The sequence below is a fragment of the Lissotriton vulgaris genome, chromosome 1_2 (assembly GCF_964263255.1).
Source record: "Lissotriton vulgaris chromosome 1_2, aLisVul1.2, whole genome shotgun sequence".
Taxonomy (NCBI): Eukaryota; Metazoa; Chordata; class Amphibia; order Caudata; family Salamandridae; genus Lissotriton; species Lissotriton vulgaris.
The window spans coordinates 255361525-255379150 of record NC_141686.1 but is presented as its reverse complement, the minus strand read 5'-3'; the positions used below and the strand labels follow the sequence as shown (position 1 = coordinate 255379150).

The following is a 17626-nucleotide window of genomic DNA, read 5'->3' as shown; positions in this document are numbered from 1 at the left end:
AAACTGATTGAGTATCCTTAAGAAGATAACTATTTGCAACCCATGATCTAAGTACCATTCCAAATATGACTGTGCAGTATTTTCCGTACAAGAAGAGCTAATATAAAAAAAACAATCTTATTTTTACTGTCATAAGCATGTCTATCCATTTGCATACTAAGGGCTGGGCAAAAGAACTTAAGAAATATATTTAACTCAGCCCTATACATGTTCATAAATACATGTTCATAAATACTTCTTTCCCCAGTTTAAGCAAATTCAGGGCAAATAATAGATTTTTACCGGATGTGAGATAAAAAATATTGCCAATTTCAGTGGCTCATAACTTCCTCCAAATATTCTTTTCAAAGTGAACCAGGAACAGCCCCCAGCATAATACTGCAGCCATACCCAACACATAGGCACTGGCCGGTACGAGTTCTAACCCGATGGCACATACTGGTGCGGATATATTTAAAGAACAAAACATTCCATGGATTTTTTCCTCCATCAAATCTATAAAGCACATTTCTTAAAATCAATTGTTTCAACCCCCTATAAAAGAGAAGGGAAGGATGTGCAAAATGTCTCAGACGATGTAGATTACAGAAATCTTCGCAGCCCATTTGCATCGCTCGCTGTTCTCGGAGTCATATTGGCTATTTCTGCCTTATCTAGTGAGGAGCTAAAGATCTTCCCCACAAAAGTATACTCTTGTACTACTTTCAGTGATTCTGTCCCTACATATCAATGACATTTTTTTTCTGATGATTTTTGCCTTTAAAGAATACAATTTAGCTTTTCGTCGTATGCTCAAAAAATTACTGAGAATAGCATTTCAGATTATTCAGTCTTCTTTGTAAACCTATATGTGACAAATCAACTTTTAAAATATTGTCAGCATAGAGTAGGTAAGGTTGTTTTTGAGCACCAACTATACAAAGGTCTCCTGTGGATGTTGATACTACTACTGGTAAAAGCACTGTAGAGTGTCCCACAGATGAGGTTGAGATGGAGTTCAGTGAGATGGTGATCACGTTGGGACATGTACTCTTCGAACTTTCCCTCGACCGTGGAGACCCTGCCATTTGACCAATGCTTGGTGGAGCTACTTGCTAGCTGAAGCATAGACAGGCTCTGGATCCCCCCTTGGCCATCAGCTACCGAGCCGGACATTGGGCAGACGTTCCTTCGTCTCTGTCGTATTTCCCTCCTACACCTTCACCCCATCGACATCCCTTCTTCTTGCCTTCTATGCCTTTAATTTTTTTCTGATTAGACCTAGCTATTTGACCGATGCCCGGTGAAGCTACCTGATAGCTGAAGAGGAGATGGGCTGCGAATTCCCCCTCAGTCGCCACCTACCCAGCCAGACCTTGGGCATACTTTCCCTTCGTCTCTCCGTTGTATTTATACCCTACCCCTTTACCCTTCTCACTCCATTTTCCTTTTCTTGTATGCTCTTTAAATGTTTTTACTGGTATCATTGGTAATCTGTAACTGATGTGAGTTGGCAACTATGTGGAACCCTATGTAAAGCGTTCTGAAACATTTGGTCTAGCCAGTGTTATATAAAACTATTTAAATAAATGCCCCTCTGCACGGACCACAATTTAGATCTCACCACTTGGTCAAAAGTTGTGCTGAGGTCCATGAAGGCTAAATGTATACTTTCCCTTTTTTCGTCAAAACTGAAAATATCCCTAACTGAAATTATACGTGGATCAAGTGTTGTGAAATGTAGTGCTACCCAATATTGGTACTTATACAACGAATATTCGAACACCAGTTGCAATGAAATTGACATAATCAAAATGGAACAATATATCAAATAATTCAGTTTTTATTGACAATTAAAAAAAGCTTTTACGTAGAGAATTCTACACAATTAAAAACCAAGTTAAAATAGCAATTTCATAATATTGAACACAGAATGATAATTATATCATTCACACCAACAAAATATTTGTAAAAACTAAGAAAACTACAGAGCAGTCGCCTCAGTGTTTCAGTGAGACATGGATCAACCACCTTCTTCAGGACAGAGTTTTCTTTTAATATGGTACTATTCGATCATAATGCGTTCGTAGGAGCCACCAATGTAGTAACGGATTTAAAAACCAGTATCTTTTTATGATTAATACAGGTGAGCCCTGAATGTGCCCCCAGTCTGTATGATAACGTCTTATATGTGACAGCAGACCAACTGATTAAGTATGCAGACTTGTAATAGCAATGAAGTGAATAAAATCTGTTTAAAATACTGCGGCCTTCCTGCTCGCTACAAACGTTTTCCGGGTCAGGAGACGAGGAAGACGGAAGAAGTTCGTACATAAGGTACATCCGGTTGGATGGGGATGTGTAAGTGGGCCCAGGCTCCTTCAGTTCCATGTGCCAGTTGCCTGCTTCCACTGGTGAACTAGCTCCTGCTGAACAGGCTTACTCTGGAGTTTGCAGAAAGGAATCAGGCTGATGCAAGATGACATGAGCCCTTAGAAGGATTTGTATATTCTGACTGGCACTGTTTGCTTGGAGCAAAATGCCTTTGCCACAGCCTTCCCCACTTGAGTGTTCAAGATTGCCCCTAGGAAGTGCAATCTTGTGGCTGGATGGAGGATTTCTCAATGTTTAGGGCATGTTTTAATTCTTGGAATAGACTGATGCAGGCGGCTGTGGAGGCACATGCTTCCTTAGATGGAGTTTTGACAAGCCAGTCATTCAGGTACGGCTAACGTTGGTGACCTTCCTTTCGAAGAAACGATCAGTTGCCTACCAGTACCAGGCAATTTGGAAAGATATGGGGCATAGACTTCCGGCCCCAATTGCTAATTAAGCAATTCCACTTTAAATCAAAGGTAAAACGCAGAGATTCATCACCTTACTGGTGGCACTCAGTGGAGGTGTGTATTGGGAGGGTAGCTGGTGAATGTCATGCTTTGAATTGAATTTAATTAGATTTTAATATATCGCAACTGCCACCCTACGGGTATCCTGGCGCTCAGACTTAAATAGATCAACCTAGACACATACCGGGTCAACAGTGGGGGCAGGCTTAAGGGTCAATCCTGGGAAAGAGCCAGGTTTTCAGGCTCTTTCTAAACTCGGCCAAAGAATTGGCTTGTCTGATTTTCTGGGGCAGCTCATTTCATAAGTGGGTGGCTGCCACACTAAAGGCCCTCCCCCCCATCCTAGAGCGCCTCAATCTGGTGGTCATCAGCAGATTTGCACTAGAGGAGCGGAGCTGCCTTTTGGGATTATACCAGGTAAACTTCTCTTGCAGTGGGACAGGACCACAGTTGTGCACAGCTCTGTAGACAATGCAGAGTGATTCAAAGTGTACCCTTTCTTGGCAACCAATAAAGGTCTCTCAAAGCCAGCATTTTAGAAGACCTGCATTGCCTATTTAACACGATCTTTGCCGCCATAGACTGGACTCTCTGCAACCCCTGGAAGATGTATTGCGGTGCTCTCAAATACAGGGAATTGCAGTAGTCCATCCTACTCAGCACGATATTCCTCACTACAAGGGAGCGTGAGTCTTTAGGGAGTAGGGGAAGGATCTGTAGTAGCATGTGCATTAAAGAAAGGCATACGCCAACAGTTCTGTTAGCCCGCGACTCCATTTGAAGGCCACTGTCCACCAAGACTCCCATATTGCGCACCATTTTGGCTGGAGCCAGGGGCTCCTCCTCCGGAGTAAGCCTGAACTCCAGAGGTAAATGTTGGGGCAGTCTGGCCGTGGGGCAGTATACCACCTCTGTCTTCCCTCCATTGAATTGTAAATAGTTACTCCTAAGCCATCCAGCAGTCTGACGCATACACTCCTGGAACGTATCCATTGATACTGCTTGCTTCCCCTCAAGGGAGAACACCAGTTGAGGGATGAAAGAGGTAGCCGAGTGGATGACGACCAGCCGCCTGAAACTGAACTCGGACAAGACGGAGGTCCTCATCCTGGGCTCCTCTCCCTCCGCCTGGGACGACTCCTGGTGGCCTCCCGCCCTGGGCACCGCACCCAAACCGACAGACCATGCACGCAACCTGGGCTTCATCCTGGACTCCTCCCTCTCCATGACCAGGCAAGTCAACAACGTCTCCTCGGCATGCTTCAACATCCTACGCATGCTACGGAAGATCTTCTGGTGGATCCCCACCGAGACCAGGAAGACCGTCACCCAGGCCCTCGTCACCAGCCGACTGGACTACGGCAACGCCCTCTACGCCGGGACCACCGCCAAGCTCCAGAAGAGACTCCAGCGGATCCAGAACGCCTCAGCCAGACTCATCCTCGACATCCCACGAACCAGCCACATCTCCGGACATCTGCGAGCCCTTCACTGGCTCCCCGTCAACAAAAGAATCACCTTCCGCCTCCTCACCCACGCACACAAAGCCCTACACGACCAAGGCCCGAGCTACCTCAACAGCCGAGTCAACTTCTACGCTCCCAAACGCCACCTCCGATCAGCCAACCACGCCCTCGCCGCCGTCCCCCGCATCCGAAGAGCGACTACAGGAGGAAGGTCCTTCTCCCACCTGGCCGCCAAGACCTGGAACTCCCTCCCGACCGACCTGCGCCTGACCCAAGACCACCTCTCCTTCAGGAAGAAGCTGAAGACCTGGCTGTTCGAGCAGTAGCGGCTCCCCCCCCCCCCCAGCGCCTTGAGACCCCACGGGTATGTAGCGCGCTTTATAAGTGTCACTGATTGATTGATTGACTAGTCGGCATAACCAGGTCAATACCAAAAGATTTGATAATGGGGAACAGGGGCTGTAAATAGATGTTAAAAAGGATGGGACTAATCGCAGAGCCCTGCAGTACCCCATAGGGCACTAGAAACTTACTGGAGGTAAAAGGTGTCAAAGTCACCATCTGTTGTCTCCTGATAGGTAGGACCGTGACCATTGTAAGGCCCGCCCTGACACCCCTAACTCTCCAGCCTTTCCACCAGTATTGCGTGGCTCACCCTATCGAATTCGGCCGACATATCGAGTAACACCAGAATGGGGTCACTCCCATTGTCAGCACGCATTTGTAGGTTATCTAGTACGGTAGCGAGAGCAGTCTCAGTGCTGTGACCTGGGCGAAACCCAAATTGGTCCCTGTCCAGCAGATGGTTGTCTTCCAGATAGCATGAGAGACTTTTGCTAACTACTTTTTCCAAGATTTTAATTGAATAAGGGAAAAGGGAGATGGTCTGAAGTTTGCTGGCGTCTTAGGGTCTAGCGAGGGTTTTTCAACAGAGGTGTCACTACTGCCAGCTTCCACACCTCTGGAACAGTTCCTACTTTCCGGGATTGGCTGCAGATCTGTTGCAGCCAAGGGAAGGTTTCTTGGCCAATAGTTTTCTAGATTTTGTGTGGAAGGGGGTCAAGTGGGGAGCCAGAGGACACACTGTTAGCCAAATTGTTAAAGAAGTCATCCGTGAACTGGAAATTCGTCCAGGGAGGTGTTCACCCGGGCCACTTCATCCGGCCTCAGGTCGCTAGTATCATTGGGATGAAGATCTCCAACAATTTTGGCAATTTTATCTTTGAAATGAGCAGCAATCTCCTCGCAAAGTTCTTGCGAAGCAGCTGCCTTCTTGCTCATGCCAGTTGGACAGCAGAGGTCCTTGACAATTTTGAAAAGGGCTTTAGTGCTATTTGAAGCTTGTAGAATGGAATTGGCATAAAAATGTGATTTGGACTTAATAATAGCCTTCTTGTATACAGCCAAAGCGGATTTCAAAACTTTCTTATCTGGGTCTGAGTAGGTCTTCCTCCATTTTCTCTCAGCTTTCTTGCATGTCGAGCGCAGTGATTTCAGTTCCTCATTGTACCAGGGGGCTGAGGCTTTCTTACTATTTTTAAGGCTTTTTACAGGGATTATTGGATCCAGAGTACTGGCTATGTGATTAAAAATGTTTTATAATTCTCCTCTACGGAATTGGAGGGGGAAAAAAGATTTACATTCGTAAAGATCTGCGAGTTCTTTCTTCTGGTTGTCCTGGAAATATGAATTAGGTGCTTATGTCTTCATGGTGGTTCTGCTGTTACCTTGTTGCAGACTTCTGTCTGATGTCTAGCCTACACAGACTACCACTGCTAGTAAAAAAGAAGCCTGAATTGTTCTGCAGCATCAATTAAGGCAACCAATACATTTGCGCATCTGCTCTGCCGGGGTAAAATTCAGAAAAGACCGAATCTTTGCAATGTTATGGGAAGGAGACCCAGTGAACTTGCCAACTGCAGGATTACGTCCCCATCTAAACTTTAATCAGAATAGCAAACAGTGCACATTTCAGTAAAGCAGGAAGCAAGCTCACACTATTTAAAATGGATGCACAGTACTGTCTGTCCACTGCTGAGTTTGCTCTCAGGCCTGCTTTTCCACTTGGCTGCATGAGAAATGTTCTGTGAAGACACTCAAGCACAGACTTCAGATGATGTTTCCATGATTCTGGTGCAGTGTGCTCTAACTCTACCCTCGATGGGACACTTTTCCTTTTTGTGACAGGTCATGCCTGTGATTTCAAAGTGTAGGAATGTGAAAACACAGATCCGGAAAGTGAGGTAGTCCTCTTCCTGAAACATCAGGGCTTCTTGGAAGGCTACCATTCGGAAGGATTGTTTTTACAGGAATTTGTTCGCTTTCGAAGGTTCAGTACCTTCTCTAGGACTTCTTTTAGAAGAAGAAGGAGAATATCTTACTGTAGATCACACAAGTGAAGATAATGAACTTCTCTTAGCGGATGGGTGGGTGAAGGTGTGTGGGTATTAAACCTCCTCATAAGGATTTCCCTCAAGTTCAAGATGTTCACCATAGGGATTGTCCATGGTGTTGTTGTCTACAGTGGAGCAGTGCCGATCAACAAGAAGCTCCATCTAGTGAACGGTACAGCTTTGGTCGTGAACAATTTGGCAGTTGGATGTCAGCAGAGCTGGGCTTCATGCAGTATTTTTCAGAGGTTATTTTTCCTTCCCCTTTTTTAAAACATGTATTAGGAAGGTTTTGTCTAATAATTGGAGGAGATCATTATGTTTTAGGTAAATTCCAGCTGGGGAAATTCCATATGCTTCCTTTATTGTCCCTCATTTGTAGAAGTGCTTTGTTGGCACATTTCATGGAAATTTCCCCAGAGGAGGGGGAAACCCTTTTAGAATGGTGGATCCTCTTCTTTTCAAGTAAGTAAAGAGCCAACCTTCTCTCTCTCTCCTTGAGCATCTTTGAAGGAAATGTCTTATAGATATCACAGCGAGACACTTTATGAATGGGATAAAAGTCAATAAATGCTCTGATCATGAGAATAAACAGTGTCCACAGAACGAGCAGTACTTGAAGAGAGATATTTTCTATTTGTCAGCCATAGTGGCAGCTAGTGACAGTGGCCAGGACCCCTGCCCAGTACTGAGGGGGAAAATCACAGAATCCCGTAAAAATAACTTTGATGAAAGCTGAAGATAAGAAGGGGTGCAGTTCAGGGTAGACATTGAAAAGCTCAAAAACTAACTAATACAAAAGTTATTCAACTATAAAAAAGGTGATGGGTGAAATGCTTGAATTAGTCTAAGCCACTCGTACTTACTCAGGGTCACATTTCAGTCCATCGTTATTGTGCTCACCATGGCACCTCAGTCTGGACACCACTATATGCTAATCAGTCTTGACCTTGCTCTTATGAGAACAGTTCAGCCCAAACTGCCAGGCTAGGTCCTCTCTGAACCAGAACACAACCAATTCAAGACAGGCTTAAGGTGATCTGGATTAAAAACATGTTGTACCAAACCTATTTTTCAATTAACTCATTCACTGAATGCTTTAATCACCAAAGAGAGAAAAGACACGGAGTCAGAGAAACATACTCATTAATGTATTTCTTCAATCAGTAATGGTGTCCTAATGTCTTAAGTTATGAAAGGAAGTTTCCCAAGCAGCAAATGTTTAAGCGTGAGGCAAGGAATGCTTAACTTATACTGATAAATGTCTGGGGTATCTCTCCCAGCTCGAACCTGCCCTGAGGAGCCAACAGTTGATTTAAAGCGGATTTACTGAGGGTCTTCATCAATACAACATGTTGATAAATGCATTCTACAAGAGAGAGGGTGCTAAAGCCACAACTTAAGTTGCAAAACATGCCTACTGATTTGAGCATTTCTTTATATACCACTGATGCAAATGCCTTATAACACAAATATTACCAAACCACATAATTTCATCAGCACCAATCAAATAATGGTGAAAATTAACATGTTAAGGACTAAGATTTTTGTACAAGTTTAGAGGCTTGCCCAAGGCATCTGTCTATCCTGTATCTCGACAGCAAAAGGACTGCTTCAAAAGTCCGGTGGCAGAAGCAAAGTCTAGGATTATTCATATTGCACTAAAAACACTAACTCTTTCATAGAGCTATGCATTGATGGAGATGGATTGCCTTCTTCGTTTTATTAATTTTGTTTGAAAATCTGAACAGCCGGACAAATCATCACATCAACAGATAAATTCATGACACGGAAACCCAGAAAGCAATCTCAGGGTTCCAGTTTGCAGATTTTTTTCCAGCAGACATTGAGATTGAGCTGTTGGTAATTTCATTTCAAAAGTTGAACTGCAATTTGGTATTAGAAGCTATAAACAAAGAGAAATGTATTAGCAGAGGAAATCTTTGGTCATGAACTCCTATTACGGCTGGGTATACCAACTCATGTGGTCACTGTCCGTAATCCAAGGGGTGGCAGAGACTTCACCTCATCCACTCGATTCTTGTGGACCTGAAAGGCGGGTGTCACCCAACGCCCACACGAGCACTGCTCTCCGTACCAGTTGAAAGAGCCCAGTTTGTAGGAGCACTTTGGACAGAGAAGCTGTAACAAAATAGCAAGCTGTATCAGATTACCATATATCATAACCATATATCAATGAAAACACTGCCATTTTATTTATTAATAATTAGAGGCCATGGGTCTTCTATGTTTGGACTGAATGGCTGATCGTCCTCTCCCCAGCGCCTTGAGACCCTCAGGGGTGAGTAGTTGTGCTTTACCAATTCTCTTTTTGACATTGCAAATGGAGGTCTGTCTGTCACAGAGCTCAAAGAAAAAACAGAAACTAAACCAGCCACTTTTATCGGGACATGTTAAACAACTTGAAATCCCGGATCATCTTTATTCAACACTATTCCAAAAAGTCATGTATCAGAATTTCAACCTAAGTCACTGTAATACACCCTTAGCTAACTTCTCAAAGAGTCATGGCAGACATCATGCGAGGAAGCAGTAACTTCTTTTATCCCCTCTAAACAAGACGTTCAGCAAAGACTACCGGCTGTGTCCTCACCTCCTCCACATCACCGGGGACACTGTGTTCCAGTCAGGGGTTTAACTTCATAAATCACTGCTTCATAGTTTAGTTAGTTCCTTTTAATTGAATTATCATCACAGCTCTCAGAAATCACCCAGTCTATTAACCAAAAGTAGTGGGACAGAAAAATGGGTTCCGGGTGACATGCAGATAGTTAAATACTAGTCAGAATGCCGGCAGACATAACACAAAATCAATTTACTCCAACATCTTTCACAGGACAACTTATGAATGCATCATAATTCTTCAAAACTGCGTCACAAGTATGTAAGTTATACTGACTTTGTAGGAACATAGAATGCAATGATCTCATTTTACATTTTTGCCGGGCTATAACTCTCCCATTCGTTTGACAACGCCGCCCACAAAGTACAAGCCAGTAATACAAAACATCCAACCTGTGAAACCGCCAATCATTCATCATGAAAATATAAGGTGGAGCATAGGAACTGTTTCTCTAGTAGGTGCCATCTTTCAGAATAGAATTGTTTTGTGAACGAATTGTTCTAAGCAGGTATATAAATCTTTTAATAAAAGGTGCTTAGGCAAAAACTACTTTGCAGCAAAATGAAAAAACATTTGTAACAGAATACTCTCTGCTGAGGGTAATAGGGGAATGTTTTTCCAGCTGTAAAACTGTAAGGCAATTTATGTATTTTGCAGTTGTATTTAGCTCACTGGTATCAGCTGGGGAATGGTCTCCTCAGAGCCTGGAGAATCAAATGGTGGAGTGGAATAAAATGATGCCGTGGATAGCAAAGGATTGTTACAGTTTTTTCTTGAAGGTTGGAGAATTTTCATCGTCTTTGATCCAAGTTGGAAGGGTGACCTAAAAATTTTGACCAGATATGGCAATTTTCTTCCACTTTTCGTATTTATAAAGTTGGTACTGATTATATGGAAATTCACCTCACTTTATCAAAGGGCCCAAATTAGTTCACTGGGCATTCCATAAACATGGTTTGAAGAAAGTATTAGAGGAAGACGTGTGGATAGTAAAGCACAGACCTTAAAAATGTCACTTAAGTTATATTTTCTTCACTAAAACCTATGATGGAAGGGCTTTAGTGTCACCATAGAGTAAGCAGTATACCTGTCAAGCAACAAGCCTACAATAAACCGGGATTGTTGTGTTGCTTCAAGGTCAATCACATTTCAAAACTACTCTATATTAGACTTTATGGCTTTCCCTTCCGAAAGGATATCTCTGAAAAACAGAATCTCATCTGGGAGTTTTCGAAGAGCATTTTTCCAAATTCACATAAGCTTGATAGACATTCTTACGCCCTTTCCACTGGTAGCTTTGTTGTTTAGCATTCCAGCACCATGATGGTTCTGCAAGGTCACAGCCTTAACAGCCCTGTCGGAAGGCAAGAGGAGTTATGTAAGGTAAAGCCAGCCATGCTTGCAAAGTGCAGTTTCAACCAGAGGAACTTTTTTTTTTTTAGCAAATTAATCAATTAACAGTTTCTTGTCCCTTTGAGTGCACAACCCCCTTGTTGCAAGTTTACTGTTCTTAATTAGGAACAATCATAGAAGTCGACTTTCCAAAGAACAGGTTTGAGCTATTGTTCTTAATGGACAGAAATTAGAAAATAAGCACTGGCAAAGCCAATAGGCTTCACCTATGCAACATTTATTGGCTTTGTTAATGTTTATTTAGAAAGGTTCCACAGATGGGCAGGCTGCTGTGCAACATGGCTGAAAGTACAGAAAATAATAGCTCTATGACTCTTTCAACGCTCGCCATGATGGCGCTTTTTTACTTTATAAAATGTAATTATAAAAAATGTATTATTAAACGATTTGTAATGTGCGCAGCTACCTCTAGGGGTTTTCTAGTGCAGAGAGGGTAGGGAGGGTGCTGATGAGCCATAGATTTCAAGAGCCAGAGCTACAGGCCCTTGTGAAAAGCAAGAAGTGAAGCACAGGTCCTCAGAGACTCTGGAAGGGAGTTCCATAATTTTGGGTCTAGATAGGCCAAACAGCACCCTTTCATGCATGACAAACAGAACCAAGGCACTATGAGCAAGGCCCCATATGAGTGTCTCAAGGAACGGGTAGATGATACGGAAGCACCAAATCCTTGATGTAGCAAAGTCAGAGTTTGATTTTCGCCTTAAACATGAAGCATAGCGCTTTAAATTTGATACTATCAGAAATCATAAGCCACTGCAGCTCCTGGAAAAGATATGAAACCAAGGCAAATTTGGGAAACTGGTAGAGAAGCATAGCAGCAGCATTCTGCACTAGCTGCAGCCGACGGATAGCAGCTTTGTCAGCTCCAAAATACAACATATTGCCATAATCAAATCTGGAGAGGATTAGGTCCTTTGCGCACAAGAGGCTGTAAGCTTAGCTTCATAGATAACTTGTCATCCAGGAGGAAGCCCAAGCTCTTGACCTTTAAGGCTGGAGTAAGCTGAGCCCCTAAGGAAGCAGGGGAATGTTGTGGACCCAGCGAGCAGGGGTGTTGAACACAATCATGACCTCATTTTTGTCCTGCTTGAGTGAGTTTTTACTCATCCATGAGGAGATGCGACTCAAGCCCAGACTGAGATTGGAAAGTCCATGATTATGAGAAGATGACACAGTAATGATGATCTGAGGGTCATCTGCACAGGAAAAGGGGAACAAGTCACTGCTCTCTACTTTATCTGCCGAAGGACGGATGTAGATGTTAAAAAACACTGCGCTCAGTATAGAACCCTGCAGGACTCCAGAAGTTATTGTTTGCATTTTAGATCTAGCACTGGAAGAAAATACCTGAAAGGACCGATCTTTTAGAAAAGATCTGAGCCACTTCAGAGCTAGGCCATCAAGGCCAAGTGCCAACAATCTTTCCATCAAAATAGAGTGAGACACAGTGTCAAAAGCCACGATAAGGTCTAAAGAAATGAGTGCGGCTGTTCCTCCCTCATCCAGGCGCTGCCTTACAAGCTCAGTTACACCCAAAAGGGTGTATTCAGTACAGTGTCTAGCCCTAAAGCCAGACTGGGATGGATGGAGAAAGTTCTGAGCTGAGAAACAAAATTGAGCAGCTGGCTGTTGAAATGTTTCTCCAGAATCATGGAGAAGATGGCTAGCAGGGAGATTGGGCAAAAATTGGACAGATTGGCCGGGTCCAAGTTGTTTTTTTTCAGGGGTGAATAGACCATGACATATTTCCACTTCAGAAGGATACAGCCTCACAAATCATGATCTGTAATAGTAAGTAACAAGCCATAAACCAATTGCCTGAGCATGTTGGGTGGTAAAGGCTTCAGCGGGGAACCTGACTGGACAGACTGAAGAATGGATTTGAGAGACTCGATGTCCAAAGGAAGCCATGCACTACGTTTGTATGTCGAACCAATAATAGTCAGGATACCTTGACAGACTTCAGGAATGCTGCATCACTCCGGGCATTCAGAAAAGGACTCGAGACCTGGCTGTTCAAATGAACAGAGCACCACAAAGCAGCTTGCAACTCCAGCGACTTGAGACCCTCACCGGTGATTTGCTGTGCTTTGTAAATTCTGATTGATTGACTGAATGTTCATGTGCGGGAATGGACGGTGTAGACCTCTGAGATCAAAGGTCACCAGGGTGCTAAATGTAGTTTAGGGCTTTCTTAGTTTCCTAAAAGTGTGAGGTTCATGCATCATAATTCTCGTCTTTGAAAAGGAGAATAGACAAGAAGCCAATTGTGTTATCTGCATACGTCTCTCCTACATTTTACTGTTCAACATCTAGGTAGGATTTTGCTGAAAAGGTTACATGCCTAGGGCCCAAAGTTGAAAATTCTCTCAGACATACAATTTGGTTTCTGCAAGGACATTAATACTCTTCAGCTACGTTTGAATCTGTTCATGGTGTCACTGTTTTTGCAATAAAGGTCCAAAGTGAATGGCATTTATGGATTTATCTTCCGTAGGCGACCTTTTGGAATGTCCTAAACTCTGGATGATTCTGGGCAAGCTAGAGTTTAATGTAGACACTGTTGCCCTTTTAACTGCATTACAAGAAATCTCTGATATATTGTACAGGCAGGTGAGTAGGCGGGGTTGCTTCTTCACTACCTTCCTATTCAATTTTTATATCAATCCGCTGAAACCAGTTGTTGAGCAGATCCCATGGCGGTTGAGCATATGCGTTACTGTGTCTCTTCTCAGCTAATGATGCTATTCATCTGTCACAGACAACAAATTGTTTGCAATGATTAGTCACAAGATAGATGTCATATATAGATTCCTGTGCCTGGTTGCAAATTTGGCTAAATGAAAAGATAAGACCAATTGATACATGTTATTATTTATGTGCTTAAAAAAATGGAATGGACCTGTCCTTCGGGCTCATTTTCTAACCCCAAGTTAAACCGGTTGTCCTCAAATGGAGTGAGCTACTGTTTTGAAAGCAGACAGGTGATATGCACATCCCTTCAAATTCTGAAGGTGCCTAATGCCAAGACTGTTGCAAGCTATGAGGCTGTCGTTTGACAATGCATTAGCACTCAATAACAGACCTCGAAGAAAGATTTCTTAAAGTAGATTCAGGTTCTGTAAGCAGGAATCTTGACATTTCCATGTTATGAAGAAAACCAGTTGTGTTACTTCTCTTACAAAATTAATGGCTCTGATCTCTTGAAGTGGGTAAACCCACACGCCTTAGTGACAAGGGAAATAGTATGGTTAGTGATTAAGCATCCTAATAACTAATGCATCCCCTGCTTAACTTATATTAAAAACACCATGGTCTAACTGCATCTCCCACACATTGCCGAAACTCCTTACTTAGCTTCGCCAACAATGTTAGTTCCTCATAGCAAGGTGTAGGCTATGGTAGCTCTGAGAATTTCCAGCTGTCCAGGCCATAGGTCGGGTCCAATATCCTGAATAAACCATGTATCAGCATGGAGTTGTATTTCAGAAATATCAGGGCCACTCCCAACGAGGACTTTTGTAATTTTATATAAGATGAGGAAATTTAGGACCAGCATGCGAAGTTGATCTAGCATGTCCTTACAGATTCAAAAGTAGGCTTCGCATCTGGTCTTACAAGGGTCTGATTAATACAGACCAGTCTCCGCAGCTGGCATACTCGTGGAAAGAATTCATGGCATTTGGCTCTAGATAATAAAACCCATGTTTGGCAGCAGTTCCAACAGAAGAATTGTTGAAAGTCCAGGAACTAGAGCTGGTTTAACCAATGTAAGAGGGACAAGGGCCAGAAATGTGTCACAAGCAGACATACAGAAAAGCCATGTGACATTCAGAACTACATAGATGTCTTTTAATTGGGAAAGCATCCTTGGTTGTGTATTATTGCATGTATTTCACGACATAACTTGAAAGTTAAATCCACGAAATCACATATTTGTCAAGCTCCGATCACTCTCACCTGCCCGTCCATGACCCCCAGGAGAGCAGGCTCCATCCACTGGACCGGCTCGATGAAATAGGAAGTGCACTTAGCCTCATTTGTTTCATGTAATTGTGACTGTATACTTGGCCTCTTGTGAGTAAAAGCGGCCTGGCCTGATCCAAAGGCATGATTCAAAATGGATGAGCTACGAAATAAATGGCGCCTGCCAAGAGAGAGGAAAAAGAGAATGTTTACAGCCCCTCTGCACCTCAAATAAACAACCACCTTATGAATTGTTGACACCACCGGGATCCTCTGGACCCCAGGAAACTCCTGCACTAGCTGAGATGGGGGAAGAAGAGGTAGGGCCAGGATAAGTTAGCGGATAAAGAAGGGGCTGGCAGGAGCTCTACAGAGCCGCGTCCGCCATCTTCGCCCTCGAAGCCACGCCCCCCATGATGGCGCTTTTTTACTTTATAAAATATAATTATAAAAAATGTATTATTAAACGATTTGTAATGTGCGCAGCTACCCCTAGGGGTTTTCTAGTGCAGAGAGGGTGCTGATGAGCCATAATTTTCAAGAGCCAGGGCTACATGCCCTTGTGAAAAGCAATAAGTGAAGCACAGGTCCTCACAGACTCTAGATAGGCAAAACAGCTCCCTTTCATGCATGACAAACAGAACCAAGGCACTATGAGCAAGGCCCCATATGAGTGTCTCAAGGAATGGGTAGATGATAGATGATACGGAAGCACCAAATCCTTGATGTAGCGAGGTCAGAGTCTTTCGCCTTAAACATGAAGCATAGCGCTTTAATTCTGATACTATCAGAAATCATAAGCCACTGCAGCTCGTGGAAAAGATATGAAACCAAGGCAAATTTGGGAAGCTGGTAGAGAGGTCTAGCAGCAGCATGCTGCACTAGCTGCAGCCGACGGATAGCCGCTTTGTCAGCTCCAAAATACAACATATTGCCATAATCAAATCTGGAGAGGATTAGGTCCTTTGCGCAGAGGTGGGTATCAACCAAAGGATCTTTTTTAACCAAAAGAGGCTGTAACCTTGGTGTTATAATCTAATGTGATTGATGCATTCTCCCTGTTCTTGCCCCTGCCCTGCTGCTCAGTCTATGTGATGTCATCAAAATGTTGAGAGTGTTTGAGTGGAAGAAGAAGTCAGTTGGTATGAAGGGCTGAGCAGTGGAACTGCTCCTGGTGGGGTCTCTGTGGTCTGTCTCTCTTGGGTCTCTAATCTATCTCTTGATTATCTCTTGATTACATCCTAATGTAATGGATCTATACTGAAGAATAAACCAATGATTCTGGATACATCTATGGACTACAGATCTTTTATTACTGTAACACTGTCGACGATTTAAAGAACCTGCGTGCTACTGAAATGGACTTTGGACTAAGAGAACCTAAAGCAAATATGGATTTTAAGATATCTGGCACATCTAAGACCCCACCAGTGACCTCATCATCGGTCGCCCTATTCATGTAAGTGCAAGTTTCAATGTCTTTATCTGTACTGGGTTTGCTGTAACTTACTACGAGCTGTTTGGAGAAATGGAGAACTGTGTTTAATGCTGAGGATGACGTGAAAAGAGCGTGTGGTTTTCATTACTTGCCTGCCTCATATACGGATGTATTAGCTCTTATTGGGAACACAAACAGAGTCCGGAGTTTGACTCTCTCTTTGGATTTTGAAGATCTGCCTACAGTTATTGGCCCTGTGACTGACAGAGTAACAATTAGAAAACTAACTTCTTGTCATGTTTTGGGTGTCTCCAGGACCATCAGAGCCAAGTATCAATGTTTTATCTGGCAGTTTTAGTGTGATCGCATCGTTTTGGCTGTTTAGGAAATCAGCAATTTCCTTTACATTTCAGAGTGAATCGAGCGTTGTTGCTGCCATCTGCTGGTTAAAAAAAATATGGTAAAGAAATTGATTTATTGAGTTTGATGCTCGAGCAAGTTTACTGCGTGATCGAGCTTACATGAAGGAGTGTTTAATTTATGGGCGTGTGGTGAAAGAGCGGCACGTAACTGGCTGCATATCGTTTCGAGTTAAATGATTAACACGCTTGGGAACTGCACATTGAGGAAAAGTCAGCACTTTGGCATTTGTTAGTTTTTGAAATCGTAACGGCTCACCTACCGTTACCAAGCGCGTCCTGTTGCTCGTGCTGCCTTCAATGGCCCTGACTCTGCTCGCGATGCTCCGTTTTGCCCACGCTCAACCATTGTTCCTTTGGCCATGCAACACGCTCTATTTCCTTTCGTTCTTCGTGACTTGCCGGCTGTGCGTATGACGTCACCACACATTAACGTCATATGAGCATGACATTGGTTTCTATGGTTACCGGCACAATGTGGGGAGAGATCTGATTTATTCAGCAGCTAAGTTCGTTTTTTGTTGGCTGTAAAGATTTATTTTCGGAAATAGCGAACCTTGGCTTATTTTAACCCCTTCGATGCGGCCGCGATTTTTCCCGTGTGCGGCCGCCGGCCGAATACGGGCGGGCCATGACGAACCCCAGCCGTCATCAGCACACGAGCACCGTAGTGCATGACGGCTGAGGTTCGTCACCAGCATGGAAGGGGTTAAGAATATTGGACATAGCGATCTGCAGCACACTTCTGGAGAGACATTTCAAAGGAACTTATGAACTGTTTACTTTCAAGACTCAACAATTTGGTGGATGGCTCGGGAGCAAAGATAGAGCTCCGGAGTTTAAGTATATATAGGAGCCAGGGTGGTCAAGACTGGTGAAGGAAAAATGTTCATAATTTTAGCAAATGCTTAATTATATTGTTACGTTGTTCTTATGATGAAACCTGTCTTTTACAGTCTTTTAGGTATTTTTCATGGGGGTGTAACGGTTCTCTATGGTTCCAATTTAATGATGACTGTGCGCATACTCTGGTTTAAGGTAGTTTGAAAGAGTGTTGGCAACACA

At 43.4% G+C, this 17626-nt stretch overlaps 1 protein-coding gene across 2 annotated transcripts in view; it reads right to left on the bottom strand.

Annotated features, from left to right (window-relative positions):
- The window catches only part of DUSP12 (dual specificity phosphatase 12), a 154881-nt gene that overhangs the window by 9759 nt on the left and 127496 nt on the right, over window positions 1–17626 (bottom strand). Inside the window, exon 7 of one of the 2 annotated variants that reach the window (XM_086953170.1) lies at window positions 1807–8823. The exons of the other annotated variant lie outside the window; for it this stretch is intronic. Within the exon in view, the coding sequence (XP_086809296.1) occupies window positions 8662–8823 (162 nt within the window). The 3' untranslated portion in view covers window positions 1807–8661. Of the gene's footprint in view, window positions 1–1806; window positions 8824–17626 lie in introns of those variants that run through there. 2 annotated transcript variants of the gene reach the window in all.